The following is an 18138-nucleotide window of genomic DNA, read 5'->3' as shown; positions in this document are numbered from 1 at the left end:
AAAAAAGCTAGAAAATGTCTTCATGAATCAGAAATGTGTGTAAGTTTTAATCACATGACCTTGGCTTCCTAACCAATTTTTGGTACTTTAAAAATTACATAATCTGTGATATAATATTTTTTAACTCAGAAGCTTGACCCACATTTAATTAAAATTTAAAAAATACAAACAATGCCCATTATACAGGCATGTCACAGAAAATAATACACCATGTTTTCAAAAGAAATCTTGTCTTTTAAAAACTCAAAGGTAACATCTTTTCTAGTAACTAAGAATATATATGATCTGGCATAAACTGTTTTCATACAACTATTATTAGCAATGAAGCAGTTACACATAAACAAGTAAACATTTAAAAATTGTACTACCTTTGGAATCTAAGTACAAGTCAATTCTATCTGCATTATAGGTCCAGACAAATAGACACTGAAAACAACTACGAGGATACAAATGGTCATTAGTTAAAGTTTAATTACTGTTCAATAATTCACTCTTTAAAAAAGTAACGGGTTTTGATAAATTCCAGCCCATAGGAGCACACATTCTGCCGGCCAAGGCCTTTCTCCTCTGGTCCCTGATGCTGCGCTCCACCCCCATCTGGGGAGGTTTTCCTTGTTCCCAGTAGCACAGGTGATTACATTCAAGTGGCATTTAACAGAAATTGTACCAAACTGCTCTATAATTTCATTTTGCACTGAATTAATTAACTTCTTGGTAGGTGGCTGAGATGCTGAACATAAGCCTAAAGAAATATTTCACTCTTTAACCTATCGTACATGAATTGTCTCTAAATAAGGCAGCTTCCATTTTTAGTAAATAGTACCAGGTTAAACACATTTTGTAGGGTCTGAAAGGGTAAAGACATGACATTCATAATGAGTAGATTTAGTTTTTGACAGACATGAACATCCATTTTAAAAAAGTTGGGGCGCTGCAGACAGTTGAGAAAGATTTAATACAACTCACCAAGAGTTGGCATGCGTGATATTCTGAAAGACTGTTTACCTTAGAAGGTGTGCATTTATAACAAAATGGCTTCTTTGCCCTTTGTTTAAATGTTCCCACTTTGTAGCAATTAAAAATAATATCTTAATGCTGTTGTAATTTATATCCCAGAGCTTGAATGTAAATGTAATTTTCTCAACTATTATTTTTTTCAGATCATTAGAATTATATTCTGAAATATATATTCTATTATGTTTCTACAATTATATTACCAAGATATGACAGCTAACTCTTTGTTTCAAGTTTATAGCCTTCATATACCAAGAAAAAAAAAGAAGACAAACAAGGAATGTGAAAAGCCATCTCATAAAAAGCTGAAATGTCTTTTATTACATGGCATATTTTTCTCTGTCATAAACTTCCGGTTTAGGAAATGAGAAAACAAATACTGCTTTTGACAAACTCCTTAACAAAGTGTTTAACTCAGTATTTTTAGTTTTTTGGATTTTTTTTAACTCTGAAAGTAAGGAAGGGAGGAAAGAAGACGGGGAGGGAAGGAAAGAAAAAGGGAAAGAGGGAGGTAGGAGGCCCATCTTCAACTTAGACCTTTTGGGGAGAAGGGCACTGACGTTTAATGAGCACAGTCCCAAAGGAAGTGCAACTGAAGACTTCAGCCCAATTTCAAAAGCTTCGAAACATACAGTGAAATGGGCCCCTGGAAACAGCCTGAATAATGTGGGCGGGGGAGGTGGTCCTTGGTCAGGTTTCACCCAAAGGGCTCTAGGAGCGAGGGCCTCAGCCTTGTTTCAAAGGGTCCCACTGAGGGAACAACTGCCAGGTAATCTCTCTATGAATAAATTCTCTTTCCTGTACAACTTAAACCCTTCTTGATATAATATGCATAAGGAGAAATGACAAGAATATAATTTGGAAGTTTTAACACTGGTTTGTTATAAGGAAGGCTTCAGCTTAAAAAAAAAAAGAATGCTTACATACCAGTTTCAGAAACAATTTTGCCTCCAGCATCTTCTAGCTCAATAATTCTGCAGCAACGACAGTCACAAATGCTGTCAAAAACAGCAGTGAGGTTTAAAAATAACAATTCAAATAATTATATCCTTTAGACTTGCAATATGCCATTTACTAAATTGGCAATCACAACAAAAATTTACAAGAGCCTTCTAGTTAGAAAAACAAATTAATCCTACCTTCTTAGGTTTTTATATGTGTGATTGTCTCTAAATTCTATCAGGCAAGCATATAGGGTTTCCTTCTCATCAAATACTATGTCTGTCCTGATGTCGCCAGTCACAAGAGACCTTTTGTATCACCGCTCCCTGGAGTCCTAATTCTAACTAGAGTCCTGAGCAAACACAAAAGTAACCTGGCAGTTACATCATTCTATATAAATGAAAAAAGACTTTGCTATCTAAAAATAACGAAAGGCTCCATTTAAATTAATGTTATTTTTGTCAAGTGTTCATTTTACTTTGTAATAATGTAGTTCTGATCCAAATAGAGTTCGTACAGGCTCTAAAAAGATCTCTAGAGATTATATGCAGGGCAGTAATTTAATTCTTATTTCTTGCAATGATATTTAAGGTTCACTGTGATTTGGGATTTTTAGTGCTGTTGCTGACACCTTATGGAAACCGTTTTATTTAGAAATTCTGATTAGATTCTGTTCAGCTCTTGTTTACAAAAAATATTATTATAAAAAAATGAATGTTTTTGTTCTTGTGAGATATTCAATCTCTTGCTATTTATTCCTTATTTGCTTTCATAATTCTGTTTCGGTCACTATGATTAGTTGCTATGGAAATTACTTCCTATAGAAATAATTCTGATGTCATTATTGTAAGAATATGATTTTTAGTGAATAATATCAATAGAAGACATCAACTCTTGCTAGAAAAAGAAAACCTAATTAAAATTCTTAAAAGAGGGTTTAATTCTGAAAGTTATTATCTTGGGTCACTTTTCTGATATTTTTGAATTGACCACCTGCTTTTAAAATAAGTATTAAATAAATTTTTAAGTGTTAATCAGCTACTCTCTTCCCTAAATTCCAATGTAACAATGGAAATCAGCACTATGCATAGAAAAATGAAAGAACATTTCATCTACCTTTTCTCTAAACTAATAAATGTATGCTTCACTTATGAGAGTTAATGTCTACAGGATTTCAGGGCTCATCAAAGAGACAACTTTGAATAGCACATTACAAATTCCCTTTAAAGATGAAGAGTTTAATATCCCAAATTTATCCCAGGAATTTAAAAGGTCAGTGAGTTAACTAAGTGGGTTAAACAATAGATGAGAGCCAGTGAATCATTAGATGAGAATTCCAGAATGCTGAGAAGAAATTTTCTTGGGTGAATTCTATAATTTGTGGTTTGAATAAAACTTTTGAAAAATTCCATTAGTGTTAAAATTCTCAAAATGAGAATGTGGCTCATATTTAACACATTTTAAATTACTAGACAGTCTCTCCCCAAAGAAATTTTAATGCTTTATTCTGCCTAGTTCTTGTTCACTGCCTGGTACTAATTTAGGAATAAATTAACCCTTCCAACAATTAGGGTATTGTCTAGAGAGTGCCTCTTGCACTCTGCTGGGGAAATCACTCATATTATGAAAATCAGAAGTAAATGAGAAATTCATTTCTTCATTATAAAACAGGTTTATACTTTATAACTTATTAATTATTGATTTAAATCACTATCTTATTTACCTGCATAATTTCATATTACTACATCTATAGTGCTGAATCAAGCCTCACAGTTACAGATTTTGTTAATGTTTTAGACAGTTAAGGGTTTTCTATATTTATGCCTGCAACCATGATCGAGGGTCCAAAATGTCTTTGATCGATTTCTGCCTTGGGGTGGGCACTGGCTTGGCTTCAGAACTGGTTTTAGTGTCTGAGTGTTCACCATCGGTTAAACTGCTTTTCCTGGTAGGAAGGAGTTTTCGAGGAGCAGCCACTGGTTTCTGTAAGTGATGCATCAGGGTTGATAATTTGGTATCCAAAGAAGAGGTCTGAGATAAATCTGTTTTTTCCCAGTTGTCCTTCACCGATTGATCTGTGTTGCTCTGTGTCTTTAAGCTGAATGGAGCTTTATCAGAAGGGGGAAGGGGAGCTTGTCTCTTTTTCCTTTTCCCATCAGGTAACTGCTTGTTTGAAGATAATACCTTTTTCTGGATGACCACTTCATGGTTACCATCAAAGATTGTGGCCCAAGGAGGTGGTGAGTATTCTTCATGCTGACCAATAAGGAACTGTCCATTTGTCTCTTCAATTTTTTTTTGTATTATGTCAGTTAGACTTTCAAGCTTTATAGGTGAATCAATGCCTGTAATAATTTTAGGAAAAAGATACATGGGAAACAATTCAAAACAGTATACACTTTACCTGAATTACTATTTTTCAAACCAATATGCTATCTATAATAGTCATCACAAACACTAGGATAGCAAGTGGTTTTTTAAAAATATTTACTTGTGAAAATAACCATACCTGTAGAACCAAAAAATAAGATCACATACTATGCATCGCACACACACACACACATATATATGTATATGCATAAATGTGTGTATTCCTAAATAAATGAGTAAAGTCTACCTTACAAAGGAATAGTGACATCAGAATTTTTTCAATTACTTTCCTGGATTTAAAATCTATTCTGACTTCTAAGTTAAAAAGGATTCCATTTTTATAAAAGCCTAATATGTAAACTGCAATAAACACAATGGATTTTTTCTTATAGACCAGCCAAGTTTCTCTAATAGGGTAAAAATTCAAAACCAAAAACCCAGAGAAATAGAGTGAAACCCTGATACCATTTTGGTGATAATTCTGGGTGAAATTTTCATTGGTGAAAATAAAAGAACAGAGATAAATGTCTACTGAATGAATATTTTCAAATGCGTAAACCCAAACGTATCCTTTTAAATCTAACAGTTTAAAGTACATGTGAGTGCAGGGCCACTGGAGGCAAAACAGAATTTAGTCTTCACTTGTGCTTGTCCATACCACAGCTCAAGGAGGAGATCCTACAAAGACAAATAAATGCCCAACAAATGCCCTTCAAAAAGGGTAAGAAAAGGAAATATTAATGAGTCTAATTTTTTTTAATTTTCCAAAGTATTACATGTCACCACTTTTTTGACCTGACAGGTGTGGCTCATTTGGTTGGGTGTTGTCCAGCAAAGCAAAAGGTCACTGGTTCGATTCCTAGTCAGGACAGAGGCCTGAGTTGTGAGCCTGGTCCCCGGTCCATGCGCAATGGATAGATTGCCTCTCTCTCTACGGATGTTTCCCTCTCTTTCTCCCTCCCTTCCCCTCTCTCTAAAAATAAATAAATAAAATCTTAAGAAAAAACTTTACCATTTTTTTGGCCTGAGATAAAAGCTTCCATTTATTAATATTCATTTATCAGCACTACTTTAAAACAAATTTAATAAAATACAAAAAATTACTGAACATGATAATATTTTATAATCTGTAACTTTACATTTTCAGACTTTTCATCAGCTATTCAGCTAATATTTATTTTAGTGCACCCTTATTCATTTTGAAACCTTAACATTTTTGTTAGATCTTAAGCATTCAAACTACAAAAATGTGTATTCATTAATTTTGCATTAATTCATCTATTAAACATGAGTTCCTTAGTCTATAATCACAGTCTTTTTTTATTCATCTTCACTGTGCCCCAAAAATTTTAGCATTTTAATGTCAATGAATAAGCTGCTTGATTATGGACAATGTTGTTTTTGTTACCCTGCAGCTTAGAAAAGACAAACCCCACTTACTCATATCATGGTACACTGAGGTCGCGTCTTTTGTCAAGAACAAAGGTGGTTTCCGTGGTGACATAATCTTAATTTTCATAAGTTCTTCACAACAATGCTTCCATTGGCCTAAGAAAGACAGAAAAAGGCAGGCTAGTTTAAAACATAAATGTGAAGGAGTATATTTCATTTTCAATAGATATTAACACATTTTTCCTTTGAAAAATAAAAGTGAATTTATAAAGCATTACCTTAAGAAAGCCATAAAAATATAGTGCTACCCATCATTTTAAGTTCAGATTGAGACATAAAAATAATCTACTTTAAAAATAAAGTTCTATGCACAGATGTTAAGCTAAGATCTCTAGGCTATTAAATACTATACTACTTCACTAAATGGTCAATAATTAAAATTCCTATTAATGACTAAAGCGTATATAAGTTTTCTTCTAGTAAATAGTAAATAAAAATGTCCGGTATTTAAGATAGTTGAAAGGTAAAGCATCAAATGGAATATAGTTACCTAGGAGGAAAAAAAGGAGTAGTGATTCTCAAAAGTAATTTCAACTTTGAAAATTCTAAGTAAAAAATAAAGATTGGATATCTAACAATTACATCTTTAAGATGATTATCGTGTTTTTAAAAAAAATCATTCAACTCTAGAAAAAAAAACATGTTTTCATTTAAGTAAAAGGTATATAAAAGCCTATTATAATGACAGAGCCATGAATACTCTAACAGAACCTAATTTATTTTAGGAAGAACACTTTAAATAAAGCCACTACGCATTCAGAATAAACAAATACTCTTGAGTAAGTTGTTTCACTTATTAAGTTAAACCTGTAAAATGTGGACAACATTAACTTCTCTTTTAATTATGTTTTACTATTTTTATCTTAAAATAAAATTCTCAAGTTATTTCTTCTGAGTGGATGTAAAAAACTGAAGCTTTCCATATTTACTGTTCACCTGCATGCTGGATAACAACTGTGGGAGAAACTGTGTGACTCATATTACAAAAGTCTAAGTTACTGAGGTTCACCATTATTAAATTCTTGTATTAGTAGAAAAGTAAATGTAATACACAAGTACCTTTTAGACTGATATATGATCCATATTTCATTTCCTTTTATTATATTCTCAATCTCCATATTCAATATCCAACTTAGTTATTTTACAGGGCTTAAAAATTAAAGACTTTTCATGTTTAGTCAAATTAGCTATTCATTTTTGTTGTTTTAAGTCTGTCATAGTGATATGGTAATATATGCTAAATTTTAAATCCATAACCTTAACTGGTTAAGCAACATAAAAACCTTTCAGTATGTTTTATTATAATGCTAAATACAGAATATCATAAAAATTTCAAAATAACCTACATAGCAACTCATAAAGGGAATAAAATCTTGAGTTTTAGGCTTCAAAGGTTGCCCTGCAGAATTTAAATCTAGTGGGATCTGAGATCTGATAACTTATTCCTCCCCTCCACTTCCTTTTTAGATAAATATATAACAGCCAGCTCTTCCTTCTTAGGGGCAGAAAGAAAGGCCATATTTAATGGAAAAATAATGAAACACTTTAAACCAGCAAACATTTCTCTGTTAAATCTTACACAAATTAGAAAGTGCAGTATTTTCTCTGTATTGATAGATGAAAGCTTCTGATGGTTAAACTGGTAGCAGAATACCAATCATGCCGAAAACTGGAATACAAAGCCACATTATCCCATGTGTTACTGAAGTCTGAGGGACAAAAAGGTGGTATGTTCACTGGTCAAGATTTTACACCTGAAACATTTACCAGCGACTAAATTAGTATGCAGTTATGTATGCTACCAATATGCTAGCATAAAAACAAAGGCTCAGTATACAAAATTCAATGAATATATTTTATTCACATAAAATCTATATATTGAAGATGTTTCCCACAATATTTGTTATACTATTCCCAGTCAGGATAATCTGTTATGCTAAGCTGCTTATGTAACTCAACATTTATATTATTAAATATCTGAAAAAAACTTATTTTTGACCCACCATTGCTACCTCTACCCCTTTGATCAACTAAGACAAGTGGCATTTCTTCTTCTGCATGTTTGTTAGCTCCAATTATTAAAAATTAACTATTACATATAATAACTATGTATGGTACTGAGTGGATATGGTACTGAGTGGAAATATCAGGGGAAGCACTTTGTGAAGTATATTATTGCCTGACCACGATGCTATACACCTGAAATTAATACAAAGTATTGACTGTAAACTATGATTTTAAAAAAGATTAAAATAATTACACAGAAAAAATTAAAAGTTAACTATTATATCTCCTTTGCCTCGCAACTTCCACTCCTCAGAGTGTTCTTCAACAGGATAAACAGGACTTAGTTCCATTAATGTTTTCTCATGGTTTCTAATTATCTCACTCTTTTGATTTCCTACTCTTAAGCAGAGTCAAATAATTGAATTTGCTCTAAATATTAAGTTGCTCTTGCTTTATTGTGACCTGGACATCTATCCTCTACTTTGTTGTATTGTCATATTTCACCTATGATTACAGGAGTCTACAGTTATCGCTAGGACAGCAAAAATTTTAAAGTGCAAGACACTCTGTAGGATAATATAAAACATTTGCATCTTTGCTTATATACACAATGAATTCTAAAGTACAAATATAATAGAATTTGTACTTTAAAAACCAGACAGATCGGCAGATTTTATCCCCCAAACATTAAGTACTAAAGAAACAGCCAGACCTGAGAACCTTGTTGTCACCACTTTTTTATTACTTTGACAGTACAAAAATGCAATGAGATTCCTCTAGCTCCCTTTTAGCATGATAAATCATTTTACATAATCTGGAGAATGCAAACATGAGATCATGTAGTAGAAGTTGACATCAAGGCAATAATATTCTGGCATTTTAACTTCCTTTTATCCTTCCTTCCTGCTTTTTATGTACTAAAAATTATAAAATACCAGAATCATTTCTAAAAATAATAGTCTTTTGTAGACGGACTCTAAATCAAAGCATTTAGCGAAGCAGTTAAAATTTTAGCTGTGATTAGTAAATGAAAGGAAGTTGTCTTTTAGACAACACACCCATCATCAGCTGAAATTTTAAGAGAAAGAAATGTAGTTCATGCTGATAAGCATGGAACAACTATTTAAACACTGAGTGCTTAGGTATAGTACTTAAGAAAAACCACCTCCCAAGGAATCCACAAAGGCCAAGGAAGGAGTCCTCTCTCTGGTTCCCTGGAGCAAACTAGAAACCTCTTCAGGACTCAATTTTCTCATGTTTAAAGCAGAGGGAAATAATTTCTACACCACTGGTATGTTATGAGGAATAAATGAAGCCATATGGTACGTGGAAGGTAATCAAATGTGGTTCCCTTTTCTGCCCTCTCCCCAGCCAACACTATAATACTCGACCAGGCCACGGATCAGAGCAGGCTTATAAAACTTAATCTGAGGACTGAAGATATTAACTCTTTTTATAGGGTTTCCCAAAACTGCTTGTAAGAAATTCTAAAAAGTTTCTAGGATTATTTCTAGGAGTTGCAGAAGTAACTACTATTGTTTGAAAGTGGCTCTACTTTGTAATTCTATAGAAAAGTATTCTAAATATGTAAGATACTGGTTGAATCTAACACTAGACTTAATTTGACAGAAATATTTTCCCATTGATAAAATCCCTCTTTAAATTGAGACGATTAGAGCCCCATATATTTTATTAGAACCCCATATATTTTATACTAGAACTCTATTACATTACCTTCACATTGTTTTATAATCCATGCCATTGGAGTGTATTATTGAAACTGAGAATGGTATGTATGGTTTAAAAAAATCTCTTTGGATAATATCCAAGATGATATTATAACAAATCTGAGTTAACAGGTTACAGGAAAATGAATTTCCTTTCAAGCATTTCAATATTTTAGGATCATTATTATCTAGAGGAGTTGTTTATTCCTCAAATGGTTTCTTATCAAACAACATGGATGATCTTGAGAATATCATGCTAAGTGAAATAAATCAGACAGAAGAATTAAGAACCATGTGATTTCACTCACATGTGGGATATAAAATTGAAAGCAACAAATAAACAAATAAGAAAAACAAACAAAAACTCACAGACACAGGCCCTGGCCACGTAGCTCAGTTGGTTAGAGCATCGACCCAACACATTGAAGCAGCAGGTATGACCCAAGTCAGGGGACATACAATAAGCAACCAACAAATGCATCAAAAAGTGGAACAACAAACTGATGTCTCTCTCTCTCTCAAATCAACACGTGAAAATTAAAAACAAAACTTCATAGACACAGACAACAGTATGGTGGTTACCAGAGGGAAGAGGGGTGGGAGGGTAGTAAAGGGTAAAGGGGGTGAAGTACATGGTGACAAAAAAAGATTTGACTTTGGGTGGTGGGCACACAGTGCAACAATATACAGATGATGTATCATAGACTTGTACACTTGAAACCTATATAACTTTATGCATCGACATCACCCCAGTAAATTTAATTAAAAAAGAAAATATATTTGCATAGAAGTACATCAATGAAAATCTAGTTTTAAACATAAAAATATGTTTAAAAACATATTTTAAAAACCCGTTCTTTTTAAAATATGAATAAACTATATTAATATAAATAAAAATGTCACAGACGGTCTTCAATGCCTACTGGGACTTCATTCTTCTAAGAAACTACTTAAAATCATAGTTTGCAATCATCAAGTTGATTTTTGAATATTTTAACAATTAAAATGTCATAGACTTCAAAAAAAAAGTAAGAAGGAAATACAAGGAATTCAAAGGTATACTATACTACAGTCAGCAGGCAAAGGGAAAAGGTTAAGAGAAAAAGCGTCAGTGCATTAGTGATTGGTGATACACTACTACTTTATTCAAGAGCATAAACATTTCTTGATATAAACTATAAGATTATAATATGTATAATTTTAATATTTAGATTGCTGTGTGTATCTTTTCAGGATACATAAATATACTACTAGAAAATGCAAACATGAACTTACTGAGATCAAAGAAATGCTGCCAGAAGGCTTCCATCCATTTCTGAAGATCTTCTCTACTGTCAGCTACAAAAATATGAGTTACAGCCTCTCCAGCAACGGGACTGATGACAGAGAAACTATGGGTTTTCTTGGCATTCTTATCCATTGATCGAATTCTGGTCTCCTAAAAATGAAAACAAATTGGTGTGTTACAGGAGAGTTATTTCTGCAATGATCAAATAAATGTTTTATTGCTTAACTACTATATTTACACCAGGTGCAATTATAATATTATAGCTGATCACTTGGAATTTAAAATATGTGATTTTGAGAATGTTCAATATTCAATCTCAAATCTAGAGGGTTTTTAAAAAATGCTTTATATTAAAGATACTGAGTAATATTTCAAAGTATGCTACAGATAGCACTTACATTAAATTACATGAGATTAAAATATAACCTGTTTTGATCCCTCAGCGTATGCAGGAGTTTGCTGTCTTTTATATACACCTTAAAATTTGCAACAAAACAAGTATAGCATGTCATAAATGTAATGTGAATTATGTTAACTATATTCCCAACAGTAATAAAATAGAAGAATCAGTAAAGTATGTTTCTTATTCTAATATTCATGCGTAATATACAGTGTTATCAATTAAAGCAGTAAAATCATAACTTAGTGTTTACTGCAAGAAAACAGGTTTTCCTCATTAACATTTATTTCATATATAACAATCATTTACCGAGCTCATAGCGAAAGATCCATAAAATAATACTGTATAATGCTCATACTGGTAAATATTATTTTCTCAAATACTGAATGCAAGACTCTAGACCAAAGGCAATGGTTTCATTTATATGGACAGTCTGGACCACTTTTCTGAGTGGTACTAAGGATGACATTGTGGTGATGTTCACTATGTGGACACATAGAAAAGTTGACTCCCAAGTCACATGCAGGCACTGCCATGACACAGCACAGGCTAGCTAGGACTTGAAGTTTCCGAGGAAGCTTAGGGAGAAAAGTTACGGATAGAACTATCTATTATGCAAAGACAGGGATTGGCTGCTGGGATAATGATTGATATTACATTATTTGGGAGCAGTGATGCCATTAGAAATATCACGTGAGCCACATATATAATTTAAGATTTTCTAGTAATCCCATTTAACAAGGGAAAATGAAACTGGTAAAATAATTATGTATAATAATTATTACATTATTTTAAAATAATGTACTTTATGTAACCCAACATATCCAGAATTCTAACATATAACGGATACAAATTTTTTCAAATATTTTACATTTTTTCATACTGAGTCTCCAAAATCTAGTCTAACTTATAGAACATCTCAATTTGAGTGAGCCTCATTTGAAGAGCCTACCAGCCACTGATGGCTAGTGGCTGCCATACTGGGTAGAGCAGTTCTAGAAGAGTCTGGTCAGGACCACAGGACGGTGCAGAGTATCTGGCTGGCAGTTTCAAAAGCTGTGAAGAATGGGAAGAAACTCTTCACTCCGTTGCATATAGGGTGAAGAGAGACCACTGTCACACAGCAAAACCAACATGCTCATGTAATGATGTCTATGTGGACATCACCAAGGCAACAAAGAGGGAAAAAAATCTATCCATTCCCTGAGAAATGGGTATATACATGCAGGTAAACCCCATGTACTACACAAGAAGTTCTTTTCTGAAGGAATTCTTATTGAAAAATCACATGAGAAAAATGTATGCTGTATAAAATAGCAACATAACTTTGAACATTTGGAGTATCACAGAGTATAAGGATTGGTAAACCTCTCAGAGACGATCTGTCCTGTCATTTTAAAAATGCAGGAATGCGAGGTGAGAATAACATCTCTAAGGAAGGGTCTTCGATGTGCTTCTCCAGCAGATTAACTGAAGGCAGACTCAGTGAAGGGTAAGGAGAGAATTCTTTCTTGCTGTTAGTATTTAAAAAAACTCCGAACAATAAAGTATGAAGTATTCTTGTTGCTTCCCTCCACTCAAGTCAATTTTAACACAAATTTCTGACTACCTTTTGAATGCAGGATTAAAATACACTTGACTTTTAAATAAAAGTGTGATTTTTAAATAAATGAATATATACATTTTTAATAATATCAAAGTATCATTTCAAATGAAAATAGCTACACAGCAAATCTGACAACATTTGAATCTGACAAAATCTGAATCATTTATATCCCTCCCAAAGAATACAGTGCGACAACACATAAACACCACACACACTCCATTAACTCTGGTAACCATAAACACTAAATTTTTATAAAAACATGAGAGGTGTTTCAAGAGTGCAAGTGAAACAGAATAGATCATTTGAATTGGCTTCTATATTTTATCACCCAAAATAATTTAACTCATGGGAAAATTTTAAACCCAAAAGTTGAATATCAAAGAAATGATTAAACAAAGTCTCTGGTAAAGTCAGAAAGTTCATGCAAGCTGTTTTTCAGTGTGCACAAAATATGACAGTATTCAGGACTTCACTTCCCAAACAAGGAATGGATTAGAAAACAGAAGGGGAACTTTAGGGCCATTATCATCCGGGCTCACACAATGTACAGATGATGCAAGTGTTTCCTCTTAGCGTGGTACAAAAGGAAAGAAGTTGAGTATTTTTGCCTCCACTATTTTTACCACCTAAACTATTGCTTGATACAATCTAAGTGGCTGAAAAATATTTAATGAATAAAAGAATGAGAAAGAGAAAGGACTCCGATAATGATAAAAAAGTTTTACATTGATAGACTCAGATCCCAGAGATAATCTCTAATTCAATTTTTTAGTTTATTTATGAGGAAACTTATGTTCTGAGGTAAGTGGATACAAATCCAAGGTCCGAGTTTCCAGTCTTGCTTTTCATAATCCCAAAACTTGTAGATATTTGGGAGATGTTACAGTCACCTATTACTGATTTGTGGATAGAATTGAGATTATTCACTGTGAAATTTTAATACTTCCTGGCTCGACTTTTGGCAACCAGTACATATTGAACTGCAACCTTCCACAGCCAACTCCAGTCAATAAAAATACAACACAAGAAACCAGTTTTGTAACAATGTAATTAACTCTTACATCAAAGGAAAATTTCTTTTAGGTTGTTCATTAGTTTGAATTAAAAATGTATTTCAATCTCTCCATTTCTGTGGTAATGAAAAATTACTAGATCAGGACAGATTTATGAATTGTATCTCACCTTTTGACTATGGGATTTTAAAGAAATTTACTATGGACACGGACTCCAAATATACTTTCCTACTAAAAAGAACCAGAGCTCTTCAGAGAAATGGCAATTCCTAGCCTGGGTCAGGACGTGTATAAGATGATTCTGGAATATGTTGTCCTAAAACAATCAAAGATGACTAGGGTTTTATCCAATGGACTTTTATCAACTTGAAGAGGCTTCCAGTAGCCAAAGATAGGACAATCTGGATATCAGCAACAATGGAACTGAACTGATGCTTGAAATGTCTTTAAATCCATAAATTCACAATGATACTTAAAAACTAACTCATTAATCACCTTTGAAGCATGCTAGGGAACCACTTCATTGTTTTGGTAAGTAGGATATAAATGCAAAAAAATCAAGTCATTATCTTGCCATTCCTATGAAAATGGTAACTCAATCACATAGCTGATAAAGTGGTCGCATATCCATTAATAAATGAAGAAATTTAAGCCCTGGCTGGTGTAGCTCAGTAGACTGAGCGTGGGCTACGAACCAAAGTGTCGCAGGTTCGATTCCCAGTCAGGGCACATGCCTGGGTTGCAGGCCACGGCCCCCAGCAACCACACATTGATGTTTCTCTCTCTTTCTCCCTCCCTTCCCTCTCTAAAAATAAATGAATAAAATATTTAATAAATAAATAAATAAATGAAGAAATTCAAAATATCACAAGTTGTGATTACTAGTGAAATAAAGGATCTAAGCAATGTTCAGCAGTGGGTGTTAGTATGAGTGGAAGGCCATATTATATGCCTCCTGATAAAAGTAAATAATATTTCCTAAGGCATTGTCTTTTTTAAAAAATATTATTTATTTATCTTTAGAGGGGAAGGGAAGGACAGAGGGAGAGAAATATCAATGTATGGTTGCCTCTCATGCGTCCCCTGCTGGGAACTGGCCGGAAACCCAGGCATGTTTCCTGATTGAGATTCGAATCACGATCCTTTGGTTCACAGACCCGTGCTCAATCCACTGAGCTACATCAGCCAGGCTAACTGAGCTACACCAGCCAGGCTAAGAAAAATGTCTTATTAACCAGTCTAAATCTGATGCAGAAAAGAAAAAAAGAATATGAAGATATAATTATGCAAAATTCTGTGGGATCAATGACCCAATTTCTTCACAAATAAATTGGGTATAATTGTGTGTGTATGTGCGTGTGTGTGTATGAGAGAGAGAGAGAGAGAGAGAGAGAGAGAAAGGGAATGAACGCTAATAAAGAGACTTGGTCAATCAACTATCACTATAATGTATGGTCCATATTTGGATCTTGAGTCAAAAACTGTTAAAAATATGAGATTAGGAAATTTGAACACTGTCTGAATTTTGTTTACTGATTTTAGAGAAAGGGAGAGAGAGGAAGAGGGAAAGAGGGAGGAAGAGAGGGAGGGAAGGAGGAAGAGAGAGGGAGAGAAACATTTATTTGTTGTTCCACTTATTTATGCATTCATTGGTTGATTCTTGTACTTTCCTGATCAGGAACAAACCCGCAACCTTGGCACATTGGGATGATGCTCTAGCCAACTGAGTACCCAGCCAGGGGACTATATGGATTTTTTTACCATATATATAAATTTTCAGAAGTATCACCATTGTAATACTTACAAGTAAAATGATAAAGTTTTCTTTAGGATTTCCTTCAAAATAATTCTATGGTGGTGGTAATGTGTGAGGGTACAAATGAGTTCATTTATATTATCTTCTTTATAGATTATCTTGAAATTTAAAAACAAACAATTCAAAAGTAACACACAAGTACTAAAAACTAAGTGCCCACTTTCTTACGTATACTGCAGAGATAATAATACTGTTTTACTCCTATCTTCCTCACAAGCATATTCTAAAGATAAATGAGTTCAATGGATGGTGATTGTTCTAAAGTCTTGTTGATTGGAAGTGAAGAAAAGATGTTGCTAGCCAAAAACAAGTGTTAGACCTTGTATATACTCTAATAGCAAACAAAGTATACTTTGATAACATGTGACAAGGAATGTTTGAAATATGTAAAGTATAACCATAAATTAAACCAAGCATTAGGTATAATTAGTACTAGTGGGATATAATTATTTTCAATTTATGTCAATGAAATCAGACAAAAAATCCTACTAAAAGAGAGACTGTTTAAAAAACCATTTTTGTTGTATTTAATAAAGGTCGACATGAATGGTTGGCAGAGTTCAGACATTAAGAGGATTAACATAATCAGAAGAAAACCCCATGTGCTTCATAATAATTTTGCTTGCTAGGGTTCATGATAAAAGTAATGGTGAAAAGCAATTTCAAGACAATTTAACAAAGGTCCATCACCCCAACAAGTGTTATTGACTTGTTTAGTGCAAATTTTATTAGTCATTAAAATGAAGTGATGCATAATATTTAAATCAAGAAAAGACTATTGATCTCAAAGACCCATACTTCTTTTCCATTCTACTCCCCACCCGACTGGCAATGGATAAAACTTCGGCTAATAAAATGCTTTCTACAATGCGTAGGAGATTCAGTGGCTCCAGTTAAGTACCCCTATTGAGAATGTCTTACTCAACAACATTCACAGGGAAGTTTTTTGAAGTTGAAGCAATCACTTTGAAGTAAATCATCCTTTCAAATTTAGATTGAAAAGAAGAGGGGAATAGCTTTTAGGCTTTTCTTTCCTTAATGTGACTATTTCCACAGATGGCTCCCTATGAAAATTAATGAACTGACTTTGCCTTACAGGAAATGCCATTTAGAAGGACAAGAATTATAGTTAGAGAAGAGATCCTGTGATCAAAATAACAGAACTACTATTATTAATATACCTTAGTAACTGCAAAATGTATGTTTTCACATAATTTTTAAAGCAGCAAGTAAAATTATTTTCTAATTCATGACAGATGACCACCCAAACAAGGGAACTCTGATTTGTACTTAATATTTAAGCTTATTAAACATAAAAGATCTTAGAGACTCAGCATTGGAAATACACTAAAAACTGAAAAACATTACTCTTAAAAGTTTTATTTGGTGCTTACCTGCTCTACATATCAAAAAATAACAAGTTGGTATTTATCAAATCTCCTGTTTAAGAATGCATGAACAATATGTGTCCCTTAGACATTTCCAAAGCAAAATGATTAAAACATCAACTTTATTTTTAAAAACCAAAAAATTTAAAATATTGACTAAGTAAAAATCTATAACTTTATTTTAATAAATCAGGCAGACCCAGAAACACAACATTCATTTGCTACTTCTGGAGGGGTAACATCACTCCAATACATATTGTGAATATTAATACAATACCAATACTCAGTACCAATTAATTACTCTGAAAACTGGCAATTTAAACTTTAAACATTTTAACCTGCCTTTTCAGGAGGAACTGCAATTCATTCCTCCTTAATGAGAAAAGTTCTCAAGAAGAATACAAAAGAACGCCAGCTAATATATGTACAAGGAAGTGCAGTCTGAGAAAAATATATGCAACCTGCAAGGTAATAACTGATTTCAGTGAGAGCAATCACAAAGTACTGTATCACCGCTTACACTACTTGCTAATTGTAAAGAGGAAAGCTTAAGTACATACTGGAAAAAGCTAGTTAGTGGTCACCATGTCAACTCAGCATTGCCAATAATAAGACAACCTGATATTATGTGCCTTTGAACAGGATGTTCTATAAAATACCATTATCCATGAATTATTCTTGTAAAAAATACTTTAAAATCATCGAATCAAGCCTCTGGACCTAATTTATGGGTTAGAAGAACAAACGATGCATAATACTTAAATATTCCTAGATGGAAAACAAAAGCTAAAAGAACACTTTGAGGACAATAGAAAAATTTGGGCATGAACTAGATATAAGATGATGTAAAAATTATTGTTCATTTGCCTAGCTGTGATGATATTGTGTGTGTATTTTTTCAAATGGATCAGCAAAACATATAGATAAAAGGCTTTATAAACTTTCAGCTATGAGTAAGGTCTTAGGAATCTAATATAAAACATGGTGACTATTGCCGATAACACTATTAAATAATCGCCATTTGCCGAGTAGAACTTTCCACCAAAAAAAAATTAAGAAAAGAAACTGTAATGCAATGACTGTAGTATTGATGACACAATTGTGTATTTGTCAAA

At 33.1% G+C, this 18138-nt stretch overlaps 1 protein-coding gene across 2 annotated transcripts in view; it reads right to left on the bottom strand.

Moving 5' to 3' along the window:
• Window positions 1-296: 296 nt before the first annotated feature.
• Window positions 297-18138, bottom strand: part of RTKN2 (rhotekin 2) — a 68690-nt gene continuing 50848 nt past the window's right edge. For both annotated transcript variants that reach the window (XM_036026912.1, XM_028513537.2), the window contains exons 10-12: window positions 10788-10950; window positions 5767-5874; window positions 297-4301 (exon numbers count right to left, since the gene is read on the bottom strand). In XM_036026912.1, the coding sequence (XP_035882805.1) occupies window positions 3775-4301; window positions 5767-5874; window positions 10788-10950 (798 nt within the window). In that variant the 3' untranslated portion in view covers window positions 297-3774. The remainder of the gene's footprint in view (window positions 4302-5766; window positions 5875-10787; window positions 10951-18138) is intronic.

The sequence above is a fragment of the Phyllostomus discolor genome, chromosome 5 (assembly GCF_004126475.2).
Source record: "Phyllostomus discolor isolate MPI-MPIP mPhyDis1 chromosome 5, mPhyDis1.pri.v3, whole genome shotgun sequence".
Classification (NCBI taxonomy): domain Eukaryota; kingdom Metazoa; phylum Chordata; class Mammalia; order Chiroptera; family Phyllostomidae; genus Phyllostomus; species Phyllostomus discolor.
Note: the sequence above shows the minus strand (reverse complement) of the source record. Positions and strands in the feature narration are given on the sequence as shown.